Source organism: Hibiscus syriacus, unplaced genomic scaffold (genome assembly GCF_006381635.1).
Source record: "Hibiscus syriacus cultivar Baekdansim isolate YM2019G1 unplaced genomic scaffold, ASM638163v2 tig00020637_pilon, whole genome shotgun sequence".
Lineage (NCBI taxonomy): Eukaryota > Viridiplantae > Streptophyta > Magnoliopsida > Malvales > Malvaceae > Hibiscus > Hibiscus syriacus.
The window spans coordinates 63,412-88,622 of NW_024062498.1; the positions used below are offsets into that span (position 1 = coordinate 63,412).

At 36.2% G+C, this 25,211-nt stretch overlaps 2 protein-coding genes and 2 pseudogenes across 3 annotated transcripts; 2 read left to right on the forward strand and 2 right to left on the reverse strand.

Annotated features, from left to right (window-relative positions):
- Positions 1 to 590: 590 nt before the first annotated feature.
- On the reverse strand, positions 591 to 1,740 carry LOC120209862 (annotated as a pseudogene).
- Positions 1,741 to 3,480: 1,740 nt separating this feature from the next.
- Positions 3,481 to 6,360, reverse strand: LOC120209860 (dnaJ homolog subfamily B member 13-like). Of its 2 annotated transcripts, XM_039208751.1 has the most exons (4): positions 6,097 to 6,360; positions 5,581 to 6,002; positions 3,820 to 4,299; positions 3,481 to 3,570 (listed from the first exon to the last, which is right to left on the reverse strand). In XM_039208751.1, exons 1-3 carry the CDS (start codon positions 6,259 to 6,261, stop codon positions 3,858 to 3,860), a joined length of 1,029 nt encoding a protein of 342 aa, XP_039064682.1. In that variant the 5' UTR covers positions 6,262 to 6,360; the 3' UTR covers positions 3,481 to 3,570; positions 3,820 to 3,857. The 2 variants fall into 2 exon arrangements, with proteins under 2 accessions (XP_039064682.1, XP_039064681.1); XM_039208750.1 differs by lacking the exon at positions 3,481 to 3,570 and having other exon boundaries at positions 3,703 to 4,299.
- Positions 6,361 to 6,975: 615 nt separating this feature from the next.
- On the forward strand, positions 6,976 to 7,760 carry LOC120209863 (rhodanese-like domain-containing protein 10). The gene is made up of 2 exons (XM_039208752.1): positions 6,976 to 7,453; positions 7,535 to 7,760. Exons 1-2 carry the CDS (start codon positions 7,002 to 7,004, stop codon positions 7,731 to 7,733), a joined length of 651 nt encoding a protein of 216 aa, XP_039064683.1. The 5' UTR covers positions 6,976 to 7,001; the 3' UTR covers positions 7,734 to 7,760.
- Positions 7,761 to 20,641: 12,881 nt separating this feature from the next.
- Positions 20,642 to 24,444, forward strand: LOC120209864 (annotated as a pseudogene).
- Positions 24,445 to 25,211: the final 767 nt, after the last annotated feature.

A 25,211-nucleotide genomic window follows, 5' to 3' on the forward strand; every position in this document is an offset into this window, starting at 1 on the left:
GTGGGATGAAAATGTTTTAAGCACCAATTTTTTCCTAACATTTGCATATAACTTCCATTTTATATTAATTTCTCATTCATCATTTAACTATTCTGAACCTATTATACATCGTATCACAAAGGTAGTATGAAATAAAATATAAAACTATAATTTTATTATTCAAACCTCAACTCCTTTGAAAGAAGATTTTCAAATCCAAAGGTAAGCCTTATGTACCTGATTTTCATCAAATTTTATAATGTACAGATAAAAATTCTTCCTCTCAGGATGTTATATTTTGGTGAATCATGTCTACTTGAGGCTTTATAGTGCGTTTGACTTCAAGATGTAAGTGTAGGTATTGCGGGGCTCAGAAAATGATGAAGAATCTCCCCTTTTACTATGAGAAATTGCTGTAGAATTCCATGTACCATATTCGATATTATTCCTTATTCTAAATACCATATATGAGCAAATATATGTTCTACATTTATATACCACATCACCCTCTTATTACCAAATAATGAAGCAGCATCTCTGTGATGCTAAACATGATATGGTCATTGGTTTATCATACGAATTTATATCGTCTATGCAATGCAAGCCAGGATTCACATAAAGCTGGGCACCAAGGATGATGAGCAAACCGCAAAATTCCACGGAAAGACGCTGATATCATTAGCAGTGTAGGAAAGTCTTTCTTGCATGTTTGGATCATTGTATTCATAGGCATCTGGGTGGAATGATGATGCAAATGCGTATATTGACGATGATGATGCCGAGTTATCTTCCACTATTCCAGCCTCGGAATCGGCTTCGGAATCCTTTATGTTGGACTCAGATTCCTCACATAGCAAAGGCAATGATACGGGAGGCGATGATTTGGTAACTTTTGTTGGGGTGACTCGGTTCCTATGGTCCCCACCTGAAATTCTTTTGAAATATCTCGTCTGTGCTTCAATCTTGATCTTCAAATTCCTTCGAACCTTGAGATATAAATTAAGAAAGTGTTAAACGAAGAGGGTAATCTAAAAGGTTTGCTCTTATGCATGGTGATAGGCAAATACCTCGAGTTTATCATCCCCTTGTTTTCTTTGTGCTTCCATATGCAATAACAATGCTTCATTAAGCTGTGCAGCTCTTTAACCAAAGCAAGGACAGGGCAAGCAAATAATCAGAGTGAATATATACATATAATGATACAAATATTTAAGGATTCTCCCCAGAAAAAGAAACGATAACTCACGATGTTGTACCAAAATTAGGCAGTATTTCTGAAATATTTCTCCTCTCAAACTTGCATTCTGCGGTTAAAAGAACAACATGATATCAAATTTCTATGGATTAGTTGCTTCATTTCCTAACATCAATGTTAATGAAAGAGAAAGACTAAGGTTCATTGAACGTACTAGTATTTGTTTCTGGAACAAACTTTAACATCCTGTCAAGTGACTTTTGACATGGTAAATGGTAAGACCATCAACGCCCATAGCCTTGAGAATTCCCTTAGGCGTGGCCCCTGACAAGAACAACTCACATAAACATCATCCACCACAAAACCAAAGAGAGGGAATAGATAAAATGACTTACTATCTGGACCTCCTAGCTGGTTAACAGCTTCTTCGAATCGATCATGGAGTTCTTGAGTCCATCTCAGGCGTTCCTTGGAACCATCAGAGTGACTTGGACGACGCATTGTGGAGACAGTGGCTCGATTGTGTTGGGAGGTAGGAGGGAGACAGAAAACAGTTGGGAACCAAAGAAAGTATATATGAAGGTAGCGATAAGCACTATGAATAGATTGATAGGATATTGGGATTAATGGGTGCCTTAATATGTCTTTTAGCTGTCGCATTTCACAGAGGTTCCTTGTTTGAACTCTTATGGCGAGAATCTCCATGTTCCAGAAAAGGAAGGAGATTGATTACTTACTATTTTACATTAACAAGAAGATTGAAGATCCCCTCGATTCAACCCTCCCACCCCAAGATATGAACAATTCTAGTTAATTTAAATTTAAACTTGTTTCAATTTAATTTAATTATAAAAGTCAACTAATTTGCTGGTGTAAAATTCACTGTTCGGGGGTTTAGCTTATAGGTTTACTATAGTAATTATTTTATTTAAAATAACATCACAAACAAAATAAAGCCTCCCTTAGAGATGGTGGTCCTAGGGATGGCAAACAGGTACAGTTTCGTGGATTCCGCACCGTATCCGCTCCAATTGGGGCGGGGATGAGTATAATTTTAGCGGGTAGTGGGCGGGTGTGGATTTAGAAAGTGATACCCGTCGCGGGTGGTGGTTGGGGGTGGGTTTGAGACATTACCCCGCCCCGCATCCGCCCGCCCCACATCCGCCCGCCCAGCTAAATATCCATTAAATTTTGGACCATTATGAATTTAGGTGTAATTTTAGAGACTAATTTATAAATTCTAATATTATATAAGATATAACATGTAATTTATCCAACTCTCCAACAAATAGCAAAGGATATTTTGGGCATTCCTGTCTCCACTGTCCCATCAAAATCTGCATTCAGTATAGGTGGAAGAGTAATTGGTCCTTATCGTAGTCGACTACTTCCGGAGACGATTGAAGCATTAATGTATGCTCAAAATTGGCTTTGGGCCGATATTAAAGGTAATATTATTATTTAGTTTATATTAATTGTCAAATTGTGCTTAATTATCTTATTAAAGTTTAGTTACTAACTTATATTAGTTTTACTTTCTATTATATATGTAGGTAGTAGTGAATTTAAATTGAAGCACTCTCAGTTGGAGGAAATAGAGAATGATGATTGTAATACTGGAGTATTATATATCACAAATATTGCCTGAAATTTTTTTAATGTTGTGCCAAAGAACAAAAACATTATGTGTTTGTCATTTATGTTTCTAGACTTTAATTATGTCATTTATTATAGTGTTTTATGTATTTTAATATATATATTAACACTTAACTTAGATAATCCTTGGATTATTTTATTATGTTTCTTAATGGACATGTTTTTTTTATGTTTGTTGTTTATGTATAACTTAAGTTTGCTGTCAGGCGGGTCTAGACGGGTACGTCACTAGTGGGTAGTGGGTGTGGAGATGGATTTGAAAATATACCCGCTTGGGCGGGTGTAGATTTGAAAATTTGTACCCATCATGGGTGGTGAGCGAGTGGTAGATTGAAAAATATTAGGTAGGTATGGGGATGAGAGAGGGGGTATCCGCACCCGACCCGCCCGTTTGCCATCCCTAGGTGGTCCGTTGATGGCAATTTGACCAAATGATATATGCACACATGTTCCCAAACTCAAAACAAGGGTATGCCAATCACCAAATCATACATGCTTCCCCTTTAACTGCATATTCAGAATTCAGATTTCTATTTTGCATATGTTGCACCTGAAACTCCATCAGCTAAAAGAAGAAGACGAACCATTCAACTCTTTCCACCGTTCACTTTACGCGCTTAGTCTGCAGTGAAACACGATTCATCATCGACCTGGTTTCAACTGTAATGCATAACTTATTGCTTTCCTTGTTCATAGATAAAGCTGGCCCCAATTTGAGCCGCTTCTTACCATCCAATTCACTTTCTCCATAACAAAAGAGTGGTAAAGTACACTCAACAAATGACCAAAAGACTTGCCAAAAGTGAAATAAGGAAGATTTGAGCCAAATTATACAAAGGCCACTCAACAGCAAGATTTAAAGGGGAAAAACATCAACTGAAAACGTGCAAAAATAATCTACCAACACCTAGATAACCGTTATGATATCCCAGTTCTGAACACATGAACTTCCTTTTCAATAATAAAAGTAAAAACAAATGTAAACACACACAAGTTGGCTGATGGTAGTGAGGGCTACCACTGACTATTAGGGAGATGATATTAACCGCTTCAGGCCAGTTTTCTGTTCCACTGTAAGCTTTGTGGGGAACTTGATGTTGAATTTGATTTTCAAATTTCCTTTCTTGGAAGGTTCCTTAGGAATGGGCATCCCCTCCCCTTTAACAACTTCCTCATAGGTTGGACTGATGATGTTGTTAATTGGGACAGTCAGACTCCGTCCATCTAGGGTTGTCAGCTGTGCTGTATATCCAGTTAGGGCTTCAACTAGAGAGATCTTCTGAGTAACAATAAGGTCATTGCCATCCCTCTTGAATAGACTGTGAGGCTTCTCATCAATGATGAAAACAAGGTCAGAAGGAATAACTCCTCGCTGCTCATTTCCCTTTTCTGGAAAAGTGATTTTTGTACCTTTTTTCCACCCAGGCTTAATCTCAATAGTGAGAATTTCCTCCACTGTAGTAGATCTTCTGTAACAGGAAACAAAATCACAGTTTTAAAGTAAATGAAAAAATCGACACTTTCCTGAAACAATGGCATTATTACCAAATAAATATGGTTAAAAATTGGAACTTCACCCACCATAGTTTGACCGAGTCTTATAATAAAATACCTAGAAGCAATGTTGTCAAGGGTGCAAAGCGCACACTAATTGTTTAAACGGTTAAACCCTTATATTGCCTTAAGGCACAAGGCGCAAAAAGGGCGCTAGCCCTTTTGTAATATATATAAAGCTTAATAAACTCTAATCTATTGTCGAGCTCATCAACAGAACATGCAATTTTTTATTGGTCAATATGCATTATTGCCTTAAATCCCTCATGGTCAATGTTTTCTGTTGAATGCTCAAATATTACCGAGTATAGAGTATGATATTATATGTCTTACAAATAAAGGCATATCAAATGAAAAAAAGAAATTGAAGAGAGATTCAATCAGGCAAAAGGCCATTTTATGCCAATCGCCTTACAAGAAAGCTATGCACACTAGGGTGAGCTTGAAAAAATGGGCCTGACCTGAAAGGGTCTGAGGCTCTTTTGTTGAATAATGCTAAGGTGAAGGCGCATCTAGGTGCAGGAGCATCTAGGCGCACACCATGACAGCATTGTTCAGGAGAAAGTTGACAGTCTCACTGTTTTAAACTAATTAGCACTCGGTAACATGCAAACTTTCAGATTTCTAAAGTTTAGTTCACATGGTAAATTAAACTTATATACATTTGGGTCTAGGAAATTCCATCAGGTCTACTATCAAAGAGACATCCGATCGATAGATGATCTGGTAGAACTGAAGCAAAATGGCGAGGAAGGAGCACCAAGATAGCAGGAAACAATCATGATAACCAAAACAGAGAACATCTTTTCAGCTCTAGACTGGCATGCAAAAGCGGCTATCATTAAAGAAACATCCAGTCATTTCAAATGATTAAAGTCCATTTATCCTAGCAATAATAAAGTAACTTTTGGCAGGAAAAAAAGTCAAACTTGGCAGCTTCTGTAAATGTCCTTTGCAACCTAAACTCATATGCAAGCACCTTGTAAATGTTAACTGTTTTTTTCAGTTATGCCTAAAAACCTTTCATGCCATTCAATCACTGATGTTTTCACTAATTACAAGCAACATTCAAAGTTAATACAAATTGAATTTAGCTCTACAGCTTGAATCCAGCTGAAAATTTAGTATCCACGAAAAAACTAAAGCATATTGAAATTTGAAAAAGAAAAGCTCTAATCCCTAAAGAAAGGGGTTACCCGCTAGGATCAGAAACATCCCTAGAAATCTTCATCTTCTTGGTAGTCCCTTTATACAAATCCTCCAAGCTGCAAGCCAATGTTCGTTCAATTGGGGGACCTTTTCGGGGAATTGAACCATCTCCATGTCCATGTCCATGTCCATGTCCACCCCTAAATGAACCGAATATATCTTCCCCAAACATGCCCCTGGGGAATCCTGATGCCCCCGCACGTGACCCACCCATATCCCCAAACGGGCTCGAAAACCCGAAAAACTCCGAGAAAATATCGTCGGGGCTCCGAGTATTGAAGCGGAACATCGTCGGACCCCCATCTGCCCCGCCTGGAAAACCCCCCGCCCCGGGAGGTGGCACCTGGCCTTTTAACCCTTCTTCTCCATACTGATCATAAACTGCTCGCTTTTGGGGATCACTCAAAACCTAAAATCAATCGAATATTTAAATTCGTTTAACCAAAAATAAAGAGAGAAAGAAGAAGGCAACAAAAATGTAAATAAAAAAGAAAGTCTTCTACATCGTAAGCTTCCGAGATTTGCTTAAATTTGGCTTCAGCTTCTTTCTTGTTATTGGGATTCTTATCGGGATGCCACTTCATAGCCAGTTTGCGATAAGCTTTCTTCAAATCTTCATCTTTTGCATTCCGATCGACCTGAAGAATCTTGTAATAATCAACACCCATTCTTCACTTTTTCTCCTCTTCTCTCTTCTTCCCCCTGCTATAGATTTCCTTTTACTTTTCTTCCTTCTGGGTTTCGCATCGTTTTGTAACCTCACCAAAGATAAGAAAGCCATTGCTCCGAATGGGACAGGCAAAGCTTGGTTAACCGCCTTAGGCCCATTATCAAACTATTGCAGGCTTAACTTTTCTATGCTTTCATGGCCCAATGTGACCAACAGTTTTTGTGGGTCAATTTCATAATAACACAAACCCCCGAGGGGCCAATGTTAAAAAACAAATAATCTCTTTCCAGTCCAGACAAAGTCTATTTTCAGTCCCTCAACTATATTGAATTTTTTTTATCTTTTTACTTTTATTTCATATAATTTAGTCATATTCTAATTGAGTCTTCTAACTATCAATATCGTTTTAATTAAGTATTTTCATCAACTTAACAATTCATTTGAGTATTAAATAACAATTTGTATATGGCGTAGATATATTTTAAATACATGAATCAAATTATAAATATTGGGAAAATATTGTACAATTTGATTTTGTAATCACCACATACTATTAAAAAAGAAATAATTAGAATATTTTGAAATTTGAGACCAGTCTAAAATTTGAGCCATAAATTGAGGACTTCTAATGCAATTAATTCAAATTTGGAAGATAACGTCGTGGGCTCCAACATGCGAAAACAAAGAAAAACAAGTGAACAAGCGGAGCCGCCTGATTTTTTTAGGATAGGAAAAAAAATGGCAGTTCAAGTGAACCACTTCCGGTCATCGTTGCTGAAGCAACCGAAGCCACCTTTCTTCACATCCTCTAAAACCAGAACCTTTAGGCTCAACACCGCGGCTTCAAGCAGTATCCAACAGCTAATACAGTCGGGTGAGGTGACGCCTATACCGCCAAAGGACGCAGCAACAGCCCTGAACTCCGATGGCTTCAAGTTGCTGGACATTAGACCACAGTGGGAGCGAGAAAAGGCATATGTTAAAGGGTCACTCCATGTGCCACTCTTCGTCAAGGACATGGACAATAGCCCCATCACTCTTTTGAAGAAATGGGTTCATTTTGGCTACATTGGCTTGTGGACTGGCCAAAACTTTACTATGATTAATCCTAATTTCGTCCAAGAGGTTGATACCGCTGTCTCCGAAGACAAGGATGCTAAGCTGCTCGTAGCATGCGGCGAAGGCCTGAGGTAAAAGCTTCATGCCACCTCCTCCTCCTTCTTCTTCTTCTTCTTTTTGGGATGGTGAATTGATGATATTCTTGTACTTAGGTCTATGATGGCGACTTCGAAGCTATACGACGGAGGATATAAGAACTTGGGGTGGTTGGCAGGCGGATTCAATCGTTCTGCAGATAGTGATTTCCCAGAAGTGGAAGGGCCTGAAAAGTTGCAGTACGCTACGATTGGAGGTGTTTCGTATTACTTTCTGAAATTGCTCCTCCTCTTGCAAGCTGTGGGCAAAGAGTAATTGGATTGCTAGCTGGGACTGTACAATTGGGGGGTTGTGTCGTATTACTTTCTGTTGTTTTCATTTGGGTAGAATGAAATTGAGTTAGGCATTTCCTACTTTTAGCTCATATGAACAGGCTGATATTTAGCAATGCCCCCCCCCCCCAGGGTGTCTAGGAGCCTTTTTTCCCGCTTAATTACTGTTGATTCTCGAGTTCTTACGAATTCGTTTTGTCTAGGGTTTGTGGTGACTCCAATTTCATGGATTCGAAATAATCCAGTTTTCAAATTAACGTGGAGTAAAATTCTTGATAATTAAATTTATTTTCTTTAAAAATATAGAAGGAATCTTATTAAACTTTAATATCACAAGAGATAAGTATATTTTAAAGATATAATCTTTATAACTATCATATAAAAAAATAATTTCATAAGAATATTAAATGAATTTATATGAATAAAATCTTAATTAACAATTTGCATATGAAACAATGACTTCATTTTTATCATTTGGATGAAGGTGTGTGCTTAAAAAATCATTTAACTATTTGTAAATAAATTATCTTAGATTTTAAAACCATAAAAGTTAAATATGATTAGGAGATTTAAATTAATTATTTTTGTTTGTTACCTCCTTACTCTCGTTCTTGATAAGATATATGATTTTATGTACTTATATGATAAGATGAAATATATCATTACTGGATTCAACTATCATAAAGAAAGACTTTATTCGTGACGTGTTTATTAAGTGCTATTGACTGCATAATAGAAACTTGAAGGGATGCCACAAATCATAAGGGAAAATAATAAGAGAAATTTGATAAGTTGACGTAGTAGTAGTGAAAGACTACGACGATGATGCACTTCTAGTTGCTTCTATTGAAGACTTTATAAGAAGCGAAGAGTACATTTTTATTGTAGTAGCGGTTTTCATATGAATCCCAATCGAGACTGATGTATAAAGTTTGACTCTTCGTATGCTATTCTTTGAGGGGAAAATAATTCTTGTAATGTCACCAGTATTGACACAATTAAGATATAAAATTATTTGATTCAAAATACCCAAGTCAATGTGAAGCTATAAAAATTTCAAAAGTTTTCTAATTATGACAAAAGTATAGAGAAATGTTATCAAATTTTATGTTCTACATGGTTAAATTGTTTTAGCCAATGCAACTATTAGTTTCTCGTATCAGATAAAAATATATTTTCTATTTAATAAGACAATAACAATTCTAAAAAGTATAATAGAGTTTAATTTTATATGCAAAACAAATTTAAGAAGCAAAAGAGAATTCAACGTGACACATAAATTAATAATGTTAACGATAGAATTGTTTATCAATAGTATTTTATTGTCGATATCAGATATAGAAAAAAATTAGATATCTACGGAGATTTAATGAAATTGATATGAAGATTAAGTCATCTCGTACATCTAAGCATGGACATGACTTGGACTCGATTTACATTCATTGGTGATTAATAAAGGAATTTCATGGCAAATATAATGAATACATTCTTAAGGTAGAAAACTTGTTTGTCAAGGTAAAAATTTGCTTTTTTTTATTTAATTTAAACTTTTTATCGATTTGGATTTTTTTTATCTCAAACTCATTGTAATTTTGAAATTCTTATCAATATAGAGATTGTTAGTGTTTTTGTGACCCAAAAAACTCACTGTCAACACACCTTTTCGTCATACTAGGATTCAAACTCTTAAAAGTATGATAGAATTTTGTTAGGATTCAAACTCCTAAAAATAGGATAGAGTTCTACTATTATTTAAACTCCTAAAGATATGATCCACAAGCATTATAAATAGTCATTGTAACTCACTATTGTAACACATTAAGAGGAGGATATACGAAATACCAAGCAAAAAATTACAGGTAACTCGTAGCCATTTTTCGAAGCATTTATATTTTGAAAGGTAAAGTTCATACATTCGCATGTTATTTTTCCTTACCCTTGATGTGTTTTGATTTCGAAAGAAAACTGAGAGAAGTGTTTTTGGCCGATGAACGGGGGCGTTTTCGAGATCTATTTTTGTAGATCTAGTCCCCGAGACTTGTGTTTTTTAAAAACTATTCGGATTTTTATAAACGGGTCGTGTGGATCCGCGTGTTTTGTCGTTTTTTTCTTCGTTTGACTTTTAATTTTGACCCCTAATTCATTTTTTATTTTAATTTAACCCTTATTATTTATATGTATATATGTATATATTTAATTATATTTTATTTATTTATTTATTATAATTTTTTTTTATTTTTCTTTGCGTTATATTATATTATTTTCCTATTATATATATATACATATATATATATATATACATATATATATATATATATATATATATATATATATATTTTTTATCTATGTTTACTTATTTACTATGTTTTTTTACTATATTTTCTAACGTTATATATATATTCTTACTTTATTTTATTTTATTTCTATGATTACTATTTTTTTAGTTAATATATATATATTTATTTTTCATTTATTTATTATTATTAATACTATTTAGTATTTTATATTATACATACATTTTTATATTTTTATATATTTTTTTTATTATTTTATTTATACTATTTATTTATTTTCATTATATTTTTAGTTTTTTTGCTCTTATTATTATTTTTCTTTTTTTAAAAAAACACTTTACATTTTTTATTGTTTTTGTATATATATTTTATCTTTATTTATTTTATTTTATTCAATTTCATTTTTTCATCCAATTATTTTATGTTTATTATTATTGGTTTCATTTATTTCCTTGGTTTACTCTTTAGTTTTGTTACTTTCTTTTATTATTATTATTATTTTCTTTTAAAATCTTATTTTTAAGGGTATTTCCGTAAACTCATTAAGGGTAAGTAATTCGGATCAAATTTTACCTTTTAATTTAACTTGCAATTTTCTTAATCAAAGAAAACTGGAAATTACGTAGTACCGAAAGGACGGTTCAAGGGTGCTAATCCTTCCTTGACCGTAACCGACTCCCGAACCCGACACATCTTTGGAAAGACGCAGATCAGGTAAGAAATAGGGTATCCGATCAACCCATTTGTTTTAAATAAATGATCGGTGGCGACTCAAACCATATTTTCCTAAGTTGAAGCCCAATTCCGGGGCCCAACCGAAAGACGGTTGCGACAGCATGGCGACTCCGTTGGGGAGACAGGTAAGTGAGTCATGCTAAGGTAATTTCCCGTTGTCTTTTTAATGAAAAGGGTAAGTTTAAATTTTAAGGTAACATTTCGATCCTTATTACTTACTTTTGATTATATTTTTGAGTAAATAGTTATACTGACCGTTTTTTAATGATTTCAGCCCTTAAAGATTTTTCATCTAAGGCTCTAAACCCGAGCTCCAAACCCTATTTTAAGTGGGGGTGAAAGCGACGCCTTCGTGTGAATTTATTCACCGTGCAGGCCTAGCAAGTAGCCTTCGGGATTCATATGCTTTTATGTCTTCGTATGAATTTATTCACCGTGCGGGCATAAGAGAATGTGTCCCCTCGAGTTTAACTTAGTCCACACAAGCCTGTGATGGGTTTAGGACTAAGGGTCTGGCAAGCCCAAGGGGGCACCGGCAATGAGAACTCGGGTACCGTTTTTAGAACCTAAACTGGGAGACCATGGAGAATTAGAGCCTACCCCGAAACCATATTTTTCGAAACCTAGGATATTTTTACCTTAACCATGTCTTGTTTTTCCTTTCGTCATTTATTTATTTATTTATTTATTTATTTTACTAACATTTCTGCCTTTGTGTTTGTTTTTTTAGCATTTGCATCATAACAAGAGGCTATTGATCCTTAAAAAGCGTTTGTTACACACAAAATAATCTGAATTAATGGACAAATGTGTTGTAATACAAGAGATTAAGAACGCTGAGGCACGACTATAGTCCGAGATGACTCAGAAAGAGAAGGGAGACAATCTTCAGGGTAACTACGTGTCAGAGCTGGTTAGCTATGCCTCTGTCAGCCTGAAACAGAATGATGTCCAAGAGTTGCGAAATATTTGGGACAGTTGGAAGAATGACAGAAAGCAGAAGTTCAGCCAACAATATTGTGATATTGCCCTCTTACTTCATGTCAAGACTGATGAGCCCCTGCTCCGAGCATTGATTCAATTCTGGAACCCAGGATATAGTTGCTTCACCTTTAACCGGGAGGACATGGTGCCCACTATCGAAGAGTATACCACACTACTGCACTGCGAAAGCATCAGACTAGAGAAGGCATATATCAAACATATCAAGGGTCAGCCTTTTAAGAATGGACTGGCCATGATTGCAAGGGTTGATGAAAAGTGGGTGACTGATCGAATCCGACACAAAGGTAGCGGGGAATGAATCAAGTGGATCCATATAAAGCAACTAATGAAGAACCACCCTGATGAATGGAAGACTATAGATCTTTTTGCACTGGGTCTGTACGGTTTGATTATCTTTTTGAAGACCTTGGGGTGCATCGACGCAGCCGTAGTAGAACTATTTGAACAACTTCTAAGGCGAGTCAACCCAGCGCCGACCATCTTAGCCGAGACCTTTCGGTCTCTTAATCATTGCAGAAGAACTGGTGGAGGAAGGTTCATTGGATGTGTTCAGCTTCTTCAAGTCTAGATTCACAGCCACTTCTAGAAGACTAACGGGGTTGCCTACCGCCGATTCAGCACTACCTATTCACCATTGGGAGAGTTCATCACTATGAAATGGCATGAAGGCGCTTCGAAGGAAGAATGGATGAAGGTCTTCACTTATCTTCAGGACCGGGATATTACTTGGAGATCCCCCTGGTTGTTCCTCAGTGATGTTCTTTTTCGATTTGGGGATTCTAACACTATGAGCTTATTTAGACTTTGGGGTGCAGTTGGGTATGCTTTGTTGTTGGCACTTAGACAGTATGGGGGCACGTCAGTTTATCCCAGCAACATACGGATTATCTACATCAGAGTTTGTGTATCACGGTGATAATTATAAGAAGATGATCAAAGAGGCAGCCGAGTCATGGAAGAAAGTATCCCGGATGGATGTCGTGGCTGCCAGAGATATGCTTACTCCGGATTATATGGAGTGGCGAAGATTGAGAAAGAATGATAGCATCCCGATGCCAGACTGTGAAGACACCCGGACCATGGAGGAACATCTCAGGCATGTCCCTTCTGAACTTTAGATAGTCAAGACAGAGTTTAAAGCTGTGAATAATGAGCTGAACCAGAGAGTTAAGGAACTTGAAGCTGAACGTTATCAATGGAAACTAGATTTCGATTCTCAGAAAGATAGAGAAGACAAACTAGAAAGGGAGCAGAAAAGAGTCTATTTTGAGCTTGAAGACTTGAGAAAGGGGTACCAAGATAAAGTCAAGGATAACTCCTGAGAATCCAATGCCTGAGAATCCAAATGGTTGATCTGGAGAAACAACATGAGAAAGATGGTAAAACAATAGCTTCAAAAAGCAAGCGAGTGAGCTTCAGATAGTGCCCTTCGATGGGGGTTTGCAGTGGCGTTTCCATTGGCAGCAAGCACAACAAAGGGTGAAGGCCAGAGACGCATTCATCCGAGATTTCCTGGATCAAGTACAGAAGGCAGCTCGCCATCTACACAGCCTGGCAAGGGAAGCTGGAGTGGTCCAACAAGGCATACAACCAGTGACAGATGAAAACAGAAGACTTGTCAACCTGCTGGAAGTTGTTCGGGGTCTAGAGGATTTAGTCCAAATGTACCTTTGATTGTTTTTATGTCTCTTACAAGATAAAACATTTTTGTCGAAATAAGGATTATTTATAATAATGGGCACTTTTCTGGATCAACGCCTCGAACATTTCATGCATTTTTTTCATTTTGCGTTGTGCATCTACATTTCATTTTTAAGCATTTTCATAAACATGAAATTTCTTCATGGAGGATTCGATGAAGTGGTTTTAACCACATGACACCACATGGAAGCAAGATTGTAACATCAAAAGAAAAAAACTGAAAATAATACAGTGGGAGCCTGATCAGCTGATTGTAGGACAAAGCCTGCCAGGATGATCTAAGAAAAGAATCCCCATATCTTAAGGGCTATGATGTTGAAGTTGTTAGCTGTTACCACATAAGAAGCCCCAAACATTCCTCTAAAAACTGTAAGGCGTTTTCCGAAGAAGGGGGCATGACATATACCATTTGCACTTAGAGGATTGTTTTGTATGAACACGTTTTTGATCTTTCATGTTTGCTTAATCTTTTAAATGATTGAATTTATGCTGCTTTCTAAGGTGGAGCAATTGAACAAATTTTAATATTTAGTTCTTCGAATATTAAATGAATTAATGATTCTTTTAATTCTTCAAGAATTATAGATTTTTGACATATGGAAATATTAGACCTTTCTTACCCTGTCTCAAACCCTAGAATAAAATACCTTGATTTTTTGCCCAAAACAACTCGTGGTCATTACCAAAAGACGAAATTTTGACATTACCTCCTTTAAAAATTCTTGAACATTGTCTTTATCTTTTTGATACACTCATACCTTTCTTTGAGTCAATAAGATCACACCACAGTCTTTTTTAGACTCAAAAATAACCTTTCTTACCATTAAAACCCAAGGCATTGAGTTGTTCATTTTAATATGAGCATTCTTCTAAAGAACCAACTTGGGGCATCTCGCGGGGAGCCTGAACATTGAGACATCTGGGAAAAAAGAAGAAGAATTCATTTGAAATAATTCTATCATACATTAATTACATTGTTTTCATGTGAATAGAATTAATCTTGAAAATCTATCCCCCTAGGGATACCTCTTCTGTGAAGATTTACATGTATGAAATGATGAACGACTTTCTTTCTTTATCCCTTCATAACAGGAGAAAAAATATATCCCTTGTGTCCCCTTTTGAGTCTGTAGTATTTTTCTTCTGATTCAACCCTAACCAAGGATCACCCTCCACATTGGGGGGCAAGGTGGAAGAAATATGCTCACATGAGCGAAGACATTGATTCAGATGAGATACCAAAAGGTGAACCAAATGCCAAGTGCGAAGATTCAATCAGAACAAAAAGGACAAAAACAAAAAAGAAAAGAAGCAAAAAAAAAAGAAAACAAAAAAAAGAAAGAACAAAAATCAAAAAGAAAAAGGGACAAAAAAGCACATGCAAAGATTCCTTAAAGACAAATGGTACATCAAACTTCAAACTATGAGATTGATCAAGCACAATCATTCCCGAATCACTGAATCACTTCACTCGAAGATCATAGAGCATCAAGAGAGAGAAACATTTTGAGCAAGATTGAAGGCATCAGAATGAATTGATCCTTGGTTCAACACTCTGAAACACTTGTTTGGGCCTATTTATCCTTTTCTTTCATAACCATGAACCCTGGCCTATATTACGTGCCTTTAAAGTCCCTTCTAATCATACATGGATTTCTAAACAAAAGAGAATATCTTCAGATTTCATCTCGCCCATCAGGATTAATCTTTGTTTGCAAAAAACAATGTAATTAATGCATGGTAGAGAAAAATAACAAAGGGGGGTTCAAAACGTAAATCCTGAATAACGTCTTGAAACCAAAGGAGGATTCGAGTTGAAAACCTGAAAAGACGGCTCGAATATAAAAATTGTGCAACTGAGGCGATCACACAAATTCCTTGATAAGGCATCGCACAATCCAAATGTGACTATGAAAGCTGGAAGTCAGAGAACACTTCCAGTAGAGGAGCATGCAAGCTACCCTATCAAACCTTTGAGCATCAAATGCCAAACCTTTGAGCATCAAATGCCAAACCTTTGACCAAACACAATAACATGAGACCTTTTTATCCTTTCCTTACTTAACCATTTTCCAAAGATAGCTTTGATCTTGGCACGTGTCAAATAGCTATAATTTATTGAAGGATTAACATTGTAATTAAACATTTGATATCCAATGAACTCTAGTTTTATGATTCGTCTTAATTGTAAAACTGTGAAAGAGACAATATTTTCAAAACTTTTGATTAAACATTTTTCGAAACTCTTTATTGATATTTTCATAACTTTGAAAATAAAAGAGAAAGAAAAACATTTTTTTCAAACAAGACAGTCTCTCTAGAGTGGATCTTGGTAAATGACATGTTACTCTTAGACACAAAACTCATGCTCAGAATCAATGCTGAAGCAAGAAATGAGGAACATTTGGGGCATATTTGGAGATTCAACATCAAATATTGGGGTATTTTTTGATATTGGGGCATCATTTGGGGATTCAACATCCTAATACAAATTATCAGACCTTTTTCAGGAGATAAAATATAACCAATTCATGTTACATGCATCTTATGCATACATTTTAGAGCATCATATTTATCATTTTCCATATACATAATTTTTTGCAGCTTTTAGAGTCAAGTTTCAACTTCAAGACGAAGGATACTCGATTCAAAAACACCTTTAAAGATTCATGTTGGTTGCTTAACTCAGCAGCAAGAAGCTACACTTCGACCAACTCGACAGATTGAAAGTTTCTCTCGAAATAACACAATTTACTCGAAAGTGGATTTCAACTTCACGACGAATGATATCTAGCTCAAAGCCAAACTTTACAATAAAGGGGTCTCCACGGTTTCAACTTCACGGCGAAGGGAATTGTGTCCACCCGCAACATACAATACTTGGATTTCAACTTCACGACGAAGGATATTCAAGTCAAGGCTCAACTTCACAACGAAGTGGCTATCTGCGATTTCAACTCCACGACGAAGGATATCGTGCCACTCGAGACAACACAAGTTCAACTTCACAACGAAGGGATGGCTGGTTGTCAACAAACAACTTCCCAAATTCAGAGCCAATTTCAACTTCACAGCGAAGGATATTGGACTTCAGACAACGCAAGTTCAACTTCACGACGAATGGACTGATGGTTGTCAACAAACAACTTCTCAATTTCAGAGCCAATTTCAACTTCACAACGAAGGATATTGGACTCCAGACAACGCAAGTTCAACTTCACGACGAAGGGACCGCTGGTTGTCAATAAACAATTTCCCAATTTCAGAGCCAATTTCAACTTCACAGCAAAGGATATTGGACTCAAGACAACGCAAGTTCAACTTCATGACGAAGGGACCGCTGGTTGTCAATAAACAATTTCCCAATTTCAGAGCCAATTTCAACTTCACATCGAAAGATATTGGACTCCAGACAACGCAAGTTCAACTTCACGACGAAGGGACCGCTGGTTGTCAATAAACAATTTCCCAATTTCAGAGCCAATTTCAACTTCACAGCAAAGGATATTGGACTCAAGACAACGCAAGTTCAACTTCATGACGAAGGGACCGCTGGTTGTCAATAAACAATTTCCCAATTTCGGAGCCAATTTCAACTTCACAGCGAAAGATATTGGACTCCAGACAACGCAAGTTCAACTTCACGATGAAGGGACCGCTGGTTGTCAACAAACAACTTCTCAATTTCAGAGCCAATTTCAACTTCACAAAGAAGGATATTGGACTCCAGACAACGCAAGTTCAACTTCACGACGAAGGGACCGCTGGTTGTCAACAAACAACTTCCCAATTTCAGAGCCAATTTCAACTTCACAGCGAAGGATATTGGACTCGAGACAACGCAAGTTCAACTTCACGACGAAGGGACCGCTGGTTGTCAACAAACAATTTCCCAATTTCGGAGCCAATTTCAACTTCACAGCGAAAGATATTGGACTCCAGACAACGCAAGTTCAACTTCACGACGAAGGGACCGCTGGTTGTCAACAAACAATTTCGGAGCCAATTTCAAATTCACAACGAAGGATATTGGACTCTAGACAACGCAAGTTCAACTTCACGACGAAGGGACCTCTGGTTGTCAACAAACAACTTCTCAATTTCAAAGCCAATTTCAACTTCACAACGAAGGATACTGGACTCCATACAACGCAAGTTCAACTTCACAACGAAGGGACCGCTGGTTGTCAACAAACAACTTCCCAATTTCAGAGCCAATTTCAACTTCATAGCGAAGGATATTGGACTCGAGACAACGCAAGTTCAACTTCACGACGAAGAGACCGCTGGTTGTCAACAAACAATTTCCCAATTTCGGAGCCAATTTCAACTTCACAACAAAGGATATTGGACTCGAGACAACACAAGTTCAACTTCACAACGAAGGGACGGCTGGTTGTCAACAAACAATTTCCCGATTCCAGAGCCAATTTCAACTTCACGACGGAGGATATTGGACTTGGAACAATGCTACTTACTTGGATTTCAACTTCACGACGAAGGATATCCAATTCCAGGCTCAACTTCACGACGAAGGGGCCACCCGCGGTTTCAACTTCACGACGAAGGGAATCGTGCACACAAGCATAATCCATCTTTAGATTGGATTTCAACTTCACGACGAGGGATATCCAACTCAAAGAAGGATTATCTGTCAACAAAGACCTTCGAGTTCGACTACGCTCAGCTCCAAGGCACATCATTTACAACATAACTCAAGGATAGAAGGGTTATCTGCCATCAAAATTGTCGAGTTTGATTCTATTCAGCTCGATGACACATCAATCGCACTACTTTCTGGTTGCAGTCGAGGTTTTCAAGTCGAGAAGAGGACCTGGGTTAGCCATGCCTGAGTGAAAAGCAACCATTTTCAAGCAGCATAGCTTAAGTCAAGAAAAAGCTATCTGTCAATGAAGATTTTTGAGTTCGATTCTGATCCAAGGTCTTTAAACCGAGAAGAAGACCGAAGGGCAACGGGAAGCCACGTGCTGATTCAAATTCCGAACTACGGCTTCAATTTCATATTATTTCAAGATGAACTCGACTTCACGATGGAGGAGTCATCCGTAACTCAATTCGACAGGGGGTTATTAAAACATCAGAGTCAATTTTCAACTCCACTGAATGAAAAGTGTGTCTTTTAATCTTTGTCCTATCCTCGTTACACGACTATGGGAAAAGAGGGGCAGCTGTCAACACACCTTTTCGTCCTACTAGGATTCAAACTCCTAAAAATAGGATAAAATTTTGCTAGGATTCAAACTCCTAAAAATAGGATAGAGTTTCTACTGTTATTTAAACTCCTAAAGATAGGATCCACAAGCATTATAAATAGTCATTGTAACTCACTATTGTAACACATTAGGAGGAGGATATATGAAATACCAAGCAAAAAATTACAAGCAACTCGTAGCCATTTTTCGAAGCATTTATATTTTGAAAGGTAAAGTTCATACCTTCGCATGTTATTTTTCCTTACCCTTGCTGTGTTTTGATTTCGAAAGAAAACTGAGAGAAATGTTTTTGGCCGATGAACGGGGGCATTTTCGAGATCTATTTTTGTAGATCTAGTCCCCGAGGCTTGTGTTTTTGAAAAACTATTTGGATTTTTATAAACGGGTCGTGTGGATCCGCGTGTTTTGTCGTTTTTTTCTTCGATTGGCTTTTAATTTTGACCCCTAATTCATTTTTTATTTTAATTTAACCCTTATTATTTATATGCATATATGTATATATTTAATTATATTTTATTTATTTATTTATTATAAATTTTTTTCATTTTTCTTTGCGTTATATTATATTATTTTCCTATTATTATTATATATATATATATATATATATATATTATTTTTTTATCTATGTTTACTTATTTACTATGTTTTTTACTATATTTCCTAACGTTATATATATATATTCTTACTTTATTTTATTTTATAGTTCTATGATTACTATTTTTTAGTTAATATTATATGTATATTTATTTTTCATTTATTTATTATTATTATTACTATTTAGTATTTTATTATATTATACATACATTTTTATATTTTTATATATATATTTTTTATTATTTTATTTATACTATTTATTTATTTTCATTATATTTTTAATTTTTTTCCTCTTATTATTATTTTTCTTTTAAAAAAAAACACTTTACCTTTTTTATTCTTTTTGTATATATATTTTATCTTTATTTATTTTATTTTATTCAATTTCATTTTTTTTCATCCAATTATTTTATGTTTATTATTATTGGTTTCATTTATTTCCTTGGTTTACTCTTTAGTTTTGTTACTTTCTTTTATTATTATTATTTTCTTTTTAAATCTTATTTTTAAGGGTATTTCCGTAAATTCATTAAGGGTAAGTAATTCGGATCAAATTTTACCTTTTAATTTAACTTGTAATTTTCTTAATCAAAGACAACTGGAAATTACGTAGTACCGAAAGGACGGTTCAAGGGTGCTAATCCTTCCTTGACCGTAACTGACTCCCGAACCCGACACATCTTTGGAAAGACGCAGATCAGGTAAGAAATAGGGTACCCGATCAACCCATTTGTTTTAAATAAATGATCGGTGGCGACTCCAATCCACATTTTCCTAAGTCGAAACCCAATTCCGGGGTCCAACCGAAAGACGGTTGCGACACTCACGTTAAACTCGCTTGGTAAAGTTGTGTGATCAAATTAATTTTTTTAAAATTTAGTGATGAAAACAGAAATAACGTTAAAGTTAAATGATAGAATTTGTAATTTACCCGTAAACATAAGGAAACTCAATCCGCCAAGTGGTTTGTCCTATATTTGTGTCGTTTGAGTTAGTCTGTTAGAGCATAAATATTAAATAAATGAGGAAGAAATTTCAATTTGTTTAACCATTCAGTTTATCAAACCAACAACAATGCTTTATTGTTTCATTGGAGACAACCTGGTTTAGTACTTTAGCTTATTTTACATTAAACTCCATTCCACAAGCATTTTATCCCGCCATTAACAAGTTCATTTCAGGATAAAAAAGTCATTTTGTCTTCCAACACGTAGAAAATACTCCAAAATTCAACAAACCACTTCACCGTCTCCGGACTCAACCTCCCCCCCCCCCTTTCCTTTTTCAAAACAAAGATACTTTCAAGAAAAAGCTTAGATCCGATCTGCAAAATTTGAAATTCAAAAATTGAAGAGTTACAAACAAAACGCTGGTTTGATTCGATTCGATAGCTTTGAAGCGATGGGCGATTTCAATCTCGCTCTGGTGATCGTCGCCGTAATCGTATGCGTGTTAGTGTTGTTGTTCAACCTCCTTATCAATTACCAGCACTCGTACGACGCTAACCAAGCGTATTTCCCCAAATTCGTCGTCGTTTTTGGTCTCTTCATCGCTGGCATTTCAATACTCATGTTACCGGCTGATGTCGCCAACCGGCAGGCGTGTCGGCACGCGATATACAATGGCGCGTGTAATCTCACCTTGCCTATGAAAGAGCTTTGGCTCGCAGTTTATATCATCGATGCTGTGCTCGTTTTTTTCGTAATCCCCTTCGCTATGTTCTACTACGAAGGAGACCAGGACAAGTGTGTGCTTGTATGAGTTTGATTGTTATGATTCATTGATAGCATTGATGTATTTCTCTATTTTTTTTTTGAAGAAAAATGTTTGACCCATTTGGTTTTGGTTGCAGGAGTATGGGGAAACGGATAAAGAGCGCGTTGATATGGGTTGTGACAACGGCAATTGTTTGTGCTCTCTTGCTTGGAATTCTATATGGTTGGTTTTCATTTTGTCCCCTTTTTTTATCCATTTTAGTTTCGTTTTTTCTTTGATCGGTATTTTGTTTTCCTTGCCATGGAAATATTGAGCAATTGAGGTGAATGTTAATTTAGGAATAGGAGCAATATTGATCACTGTACTGTTCTGTTAATGCTCCTAAATCGAATTTTGATTAAAGGTGCTTTTACAATCAGAAGATCTTAGCCAAAAGAAGAAAAAGTTCTACATAGCCAGGCCTGGTAGAACTAAGCAAATTGCTTTTTTGAATTTGTTGATTGCGAGTGTGTTGCTTATCAATTTTATTTAGCTGGCGTACGGCATACCAATGATTTTATCCCTTTTTATGCCATATCAGGGCTAGTTGGATAGGTGGATTTTAGTGTTAGGCACTTGTCTTCTGCCACTACTGATTTCACAAGTAATTGGGACTTTTCTAGCGGCCAGCCATGTATTGGTGGCAGCGGAGCTCATGCGGTTAGTTATTATTTTCCCCATTGACGATGCAGTGTTATCCTTTCTTTATTCTTGTAGAATATTGCAGCTTTTTACTTAGTTTCTTTAAGCTCATCGGTTTAACTTCCTTTTCCTTATTTTCTCTTTGGTTACAGTGCTCTGCATATACTGCAAATGCTTCATCAGAGAAAACATGGACTATGTGTACTACCTTTCCAGAATATGTCGTCGCTCTTGCAACGATTGTTGGATCAGTACTTTTCTCGGTATTGAACTTCTTGCTAATATCCATATTAGATCTGTTTAGAATTTGGTTAGGAGTTCTAGTCAATGTTGACTTTTCTTTTGGTAGAATATATTGCTTACATCACAAAATTTCTCGACAGATATTTGGTGGTGTAGGTATTGCTTCTTTGCCCCTTGGGCTTATTGCTGCATTTATACACCGTCCGAAGGCTGTTATCACTCGCTCACAATATATTAAGGTCCCCTCCTTTTTATTGCTTATGATAATGCCATAACAACTAGATTTGGAAAACAGTATCGATATTTTCAGATAATGTTGTAATAGCTCATGGCCATAATTTTAATCAATACTGTAGGAAGCAACTGAACTTGGTAAAAGGGCAGGAGAAGTGAAGAAAGCAGCTGATGACCTTCGCCAGGAAGAAAAAAGTGGCTCTAAGGGTAGAAAGTGGCGTAAAAATGTTAAAGCTGTGGAAAAGGTATGTTATTGACATCCTACACTTACATTTATCTCCGAAATCTATTTCCAGTCTCTATGAGAATAACCATTTTGTCCAAACCAACTTTAGTCATGAGTTGTAGGCCCCTCTACTACTAATGTTATCTGTTTACTAAGTTCCCCTTTTGGGTTGAAATATTAGAATATTCAATAATTGGCTTCTGCTGTAATCTTTATGAATCTAAAGCTTAGTTATATTTCAATCACTGTATTACTTCGTGGCAGTGTTTTTAGCAGTTGCTTGGTAAGAGTTGAAGTTAATACAGGATTTTAGGGGTATGAGTGATAAAAGTAGTTGTCACTTGATGTTTCCACATATTTATTATTGTTAATTACTTGTGGCTATTTACATTCTGGATTAAATGTGCAGGAGTTGCTTCAGCTAGAAGAAGATGTAAAACTTTTGGAAGAGATGTACCCTCAAGGAGAAAAGGTATCTAAAATAACTTGGGAACTTTGTGTTGGCATGACACTTGATTACGGTCCTATACCCTATGTCCCCACCTTTTCTTCCCCCCCCCCACCGCCCTCCTCTCTCTCTCAATATTCTTGTATTAACTCCCTTGCTATGACAATTCAGGCGGAAACTTCCTGGGCCTTGACTGTTCTTGGATACTTGGCAAAACTTGTTTTGGGAATCCTAGGGTGAGTGCTTACACCATGCATTTTGTGTTGTTAATTAGCTATGGAGTTTGTATATTTTGCATCACACTGTTTGGAAGACGGCGCTTCACGTAAATGAAAAAAGGAGGCTATAACATGTATTCAAAGTGCAAGCCCTATATATGCACCAAAGAGAAATATATTGCTTCTATCCTTTGAAAAAAAGGATAAAACTGTTAGTCTTTCTCTGAAGAATGAGGTTACCACCAATGTATTAAAAGTAGTTATCTAATATGCCTTTGTTTGACAATTTGTTAGGTTGATTGTTTCGGTGGCTTGAATTGCTCATATTGTCATAAACCTTCTGATCAATCCACCACTCTCTCCCTTCCTGAATGAGGTTTTCATCAAGCTGGACGATATATGGGGTACTTCCTATACTGTTTTACGTTCTGTTTGCTGCTTTCAAAATATATGAATTATGGGTGATCAATGTTCTCTCTTTTCAGGTCTTCTGGGTACTGCTGCATTTGCATTCTTTTGCTTTTACCTTCTGCTTGCTGTGATTGCTGGTGCAATGATGCTTGGTCTGAAATTAGTTTTCATTACAATTCACCCTATGAAGTAATGTATCTTATGTTGACCGCCTTTTGGTTAATTATTCTGAGAAAACTATGAGCTGGCTGGCATATATTTACTGGACCTTTTTGTAGGTGGGGAGCTACTTTAATGAACTCTTTTCTGTTCAATGTGGGACTTATTCTTTTGTGCTCAATAAGGTTGGTGACTTAGCTAATGTATTCCGTCTTATTTCTATGTTATCTCGAGGTATCTCTTATTAGAACACGTTGAATTTCTAGGTTTGTGCTTGGTTGTTGAAAATTATATCAGGGAATCATGCATTGTGTACAGTATTTGATGAAATCTTATCTGCATTTGCAATTTCAGTGTCATACAATTCTGTTCCACCGCATTTGGGTTCTATGCTCAAGCAACCGCTGCCCAGGAAATATTCGGCCACACATTGGAGTCTCTTCGTGGAATTAAATACTTGTATAATTGAGTTTTTAAACCATTTGAATTCCAAATTTTATGCAGATGAAGCATGCATTGACATTTTTTGGCCTATTTGCATTACAGGTATAATGTATTTCAAATCGCATTCATTGTTCTAGCGGCGTTGACCTTCGTATATTATATTGCCTTTGTAAGTTTTCAGTTATTTTTCATTTCTCTGATGCAGTCTTCGAATAAATTGCTTGTGCCTGCTTCCTGTATTCCAAGGCCTGATGCTGTTCTTGTTTCCGAAATTGTCAGGGATGGAGAAGAAAAAAACCTAGCGGCAAGTTCCAACTTTCCTCGTAAGAATGTTTTCCCTCGAAGACAATGCAGCAGCAACTTGAGTAATCAAAATCCTATGCTATTTGATTCCATTCCGGAGTGTGCTTGTTTTATGCTCGGCTGCTTACCGCTGCGAAAGGTTTAGAGAGGGAGAGGCGATTCCGCTGTAGTTAAATCGATTGCCTGAAGTAGGAGAAGCATGTTAGAGTGCCACAACTGCTTTTCTTTGTTCTTGATTTCGTCACCTTTTGTATGTAGTAATGTTATTATTATTATTTTTTTAATCATTTTTTTTGGTAAATGTTACTCTAACACGTTTGGGTTGGGGCTCCATGTCTTTGATGTAATATATCCTTGGGAGATCAGAAAAATTAATGAGTTGATGCTTTTGTCATAATTGAACTAAACTAAAAATGGGATTATCTCATTGATCTCAGTAAATTCGATAATATTTTGTCTGAGCTTCATTGAGCTTAACTGTAATTATTTCTTGAATCTTCTTTCAATCACATTGTTTATATCATATTATATATGTGTGTGTGTGGTCATTATTTGCTGCAAGGAGACCTGGAGACTCGGAATTGGTAAGAAATCGCTCTTCTTCACTGAATGTGACAAAGCAGGTCTTCAAGTAGAGCATATTGGATGATTGACAGAGACAGAGTCAGTATCAAATATTGGTAGGGGTCGAAATATTGAATTTTTTTGAGAAAATATAATGATTTATTAAGTATTTAAAATCAAAGTTTAGAAGACAATGTATATTTATCTAATATTTAAACTTACAATGACATAAATTGTTATTAGAGCAAAAA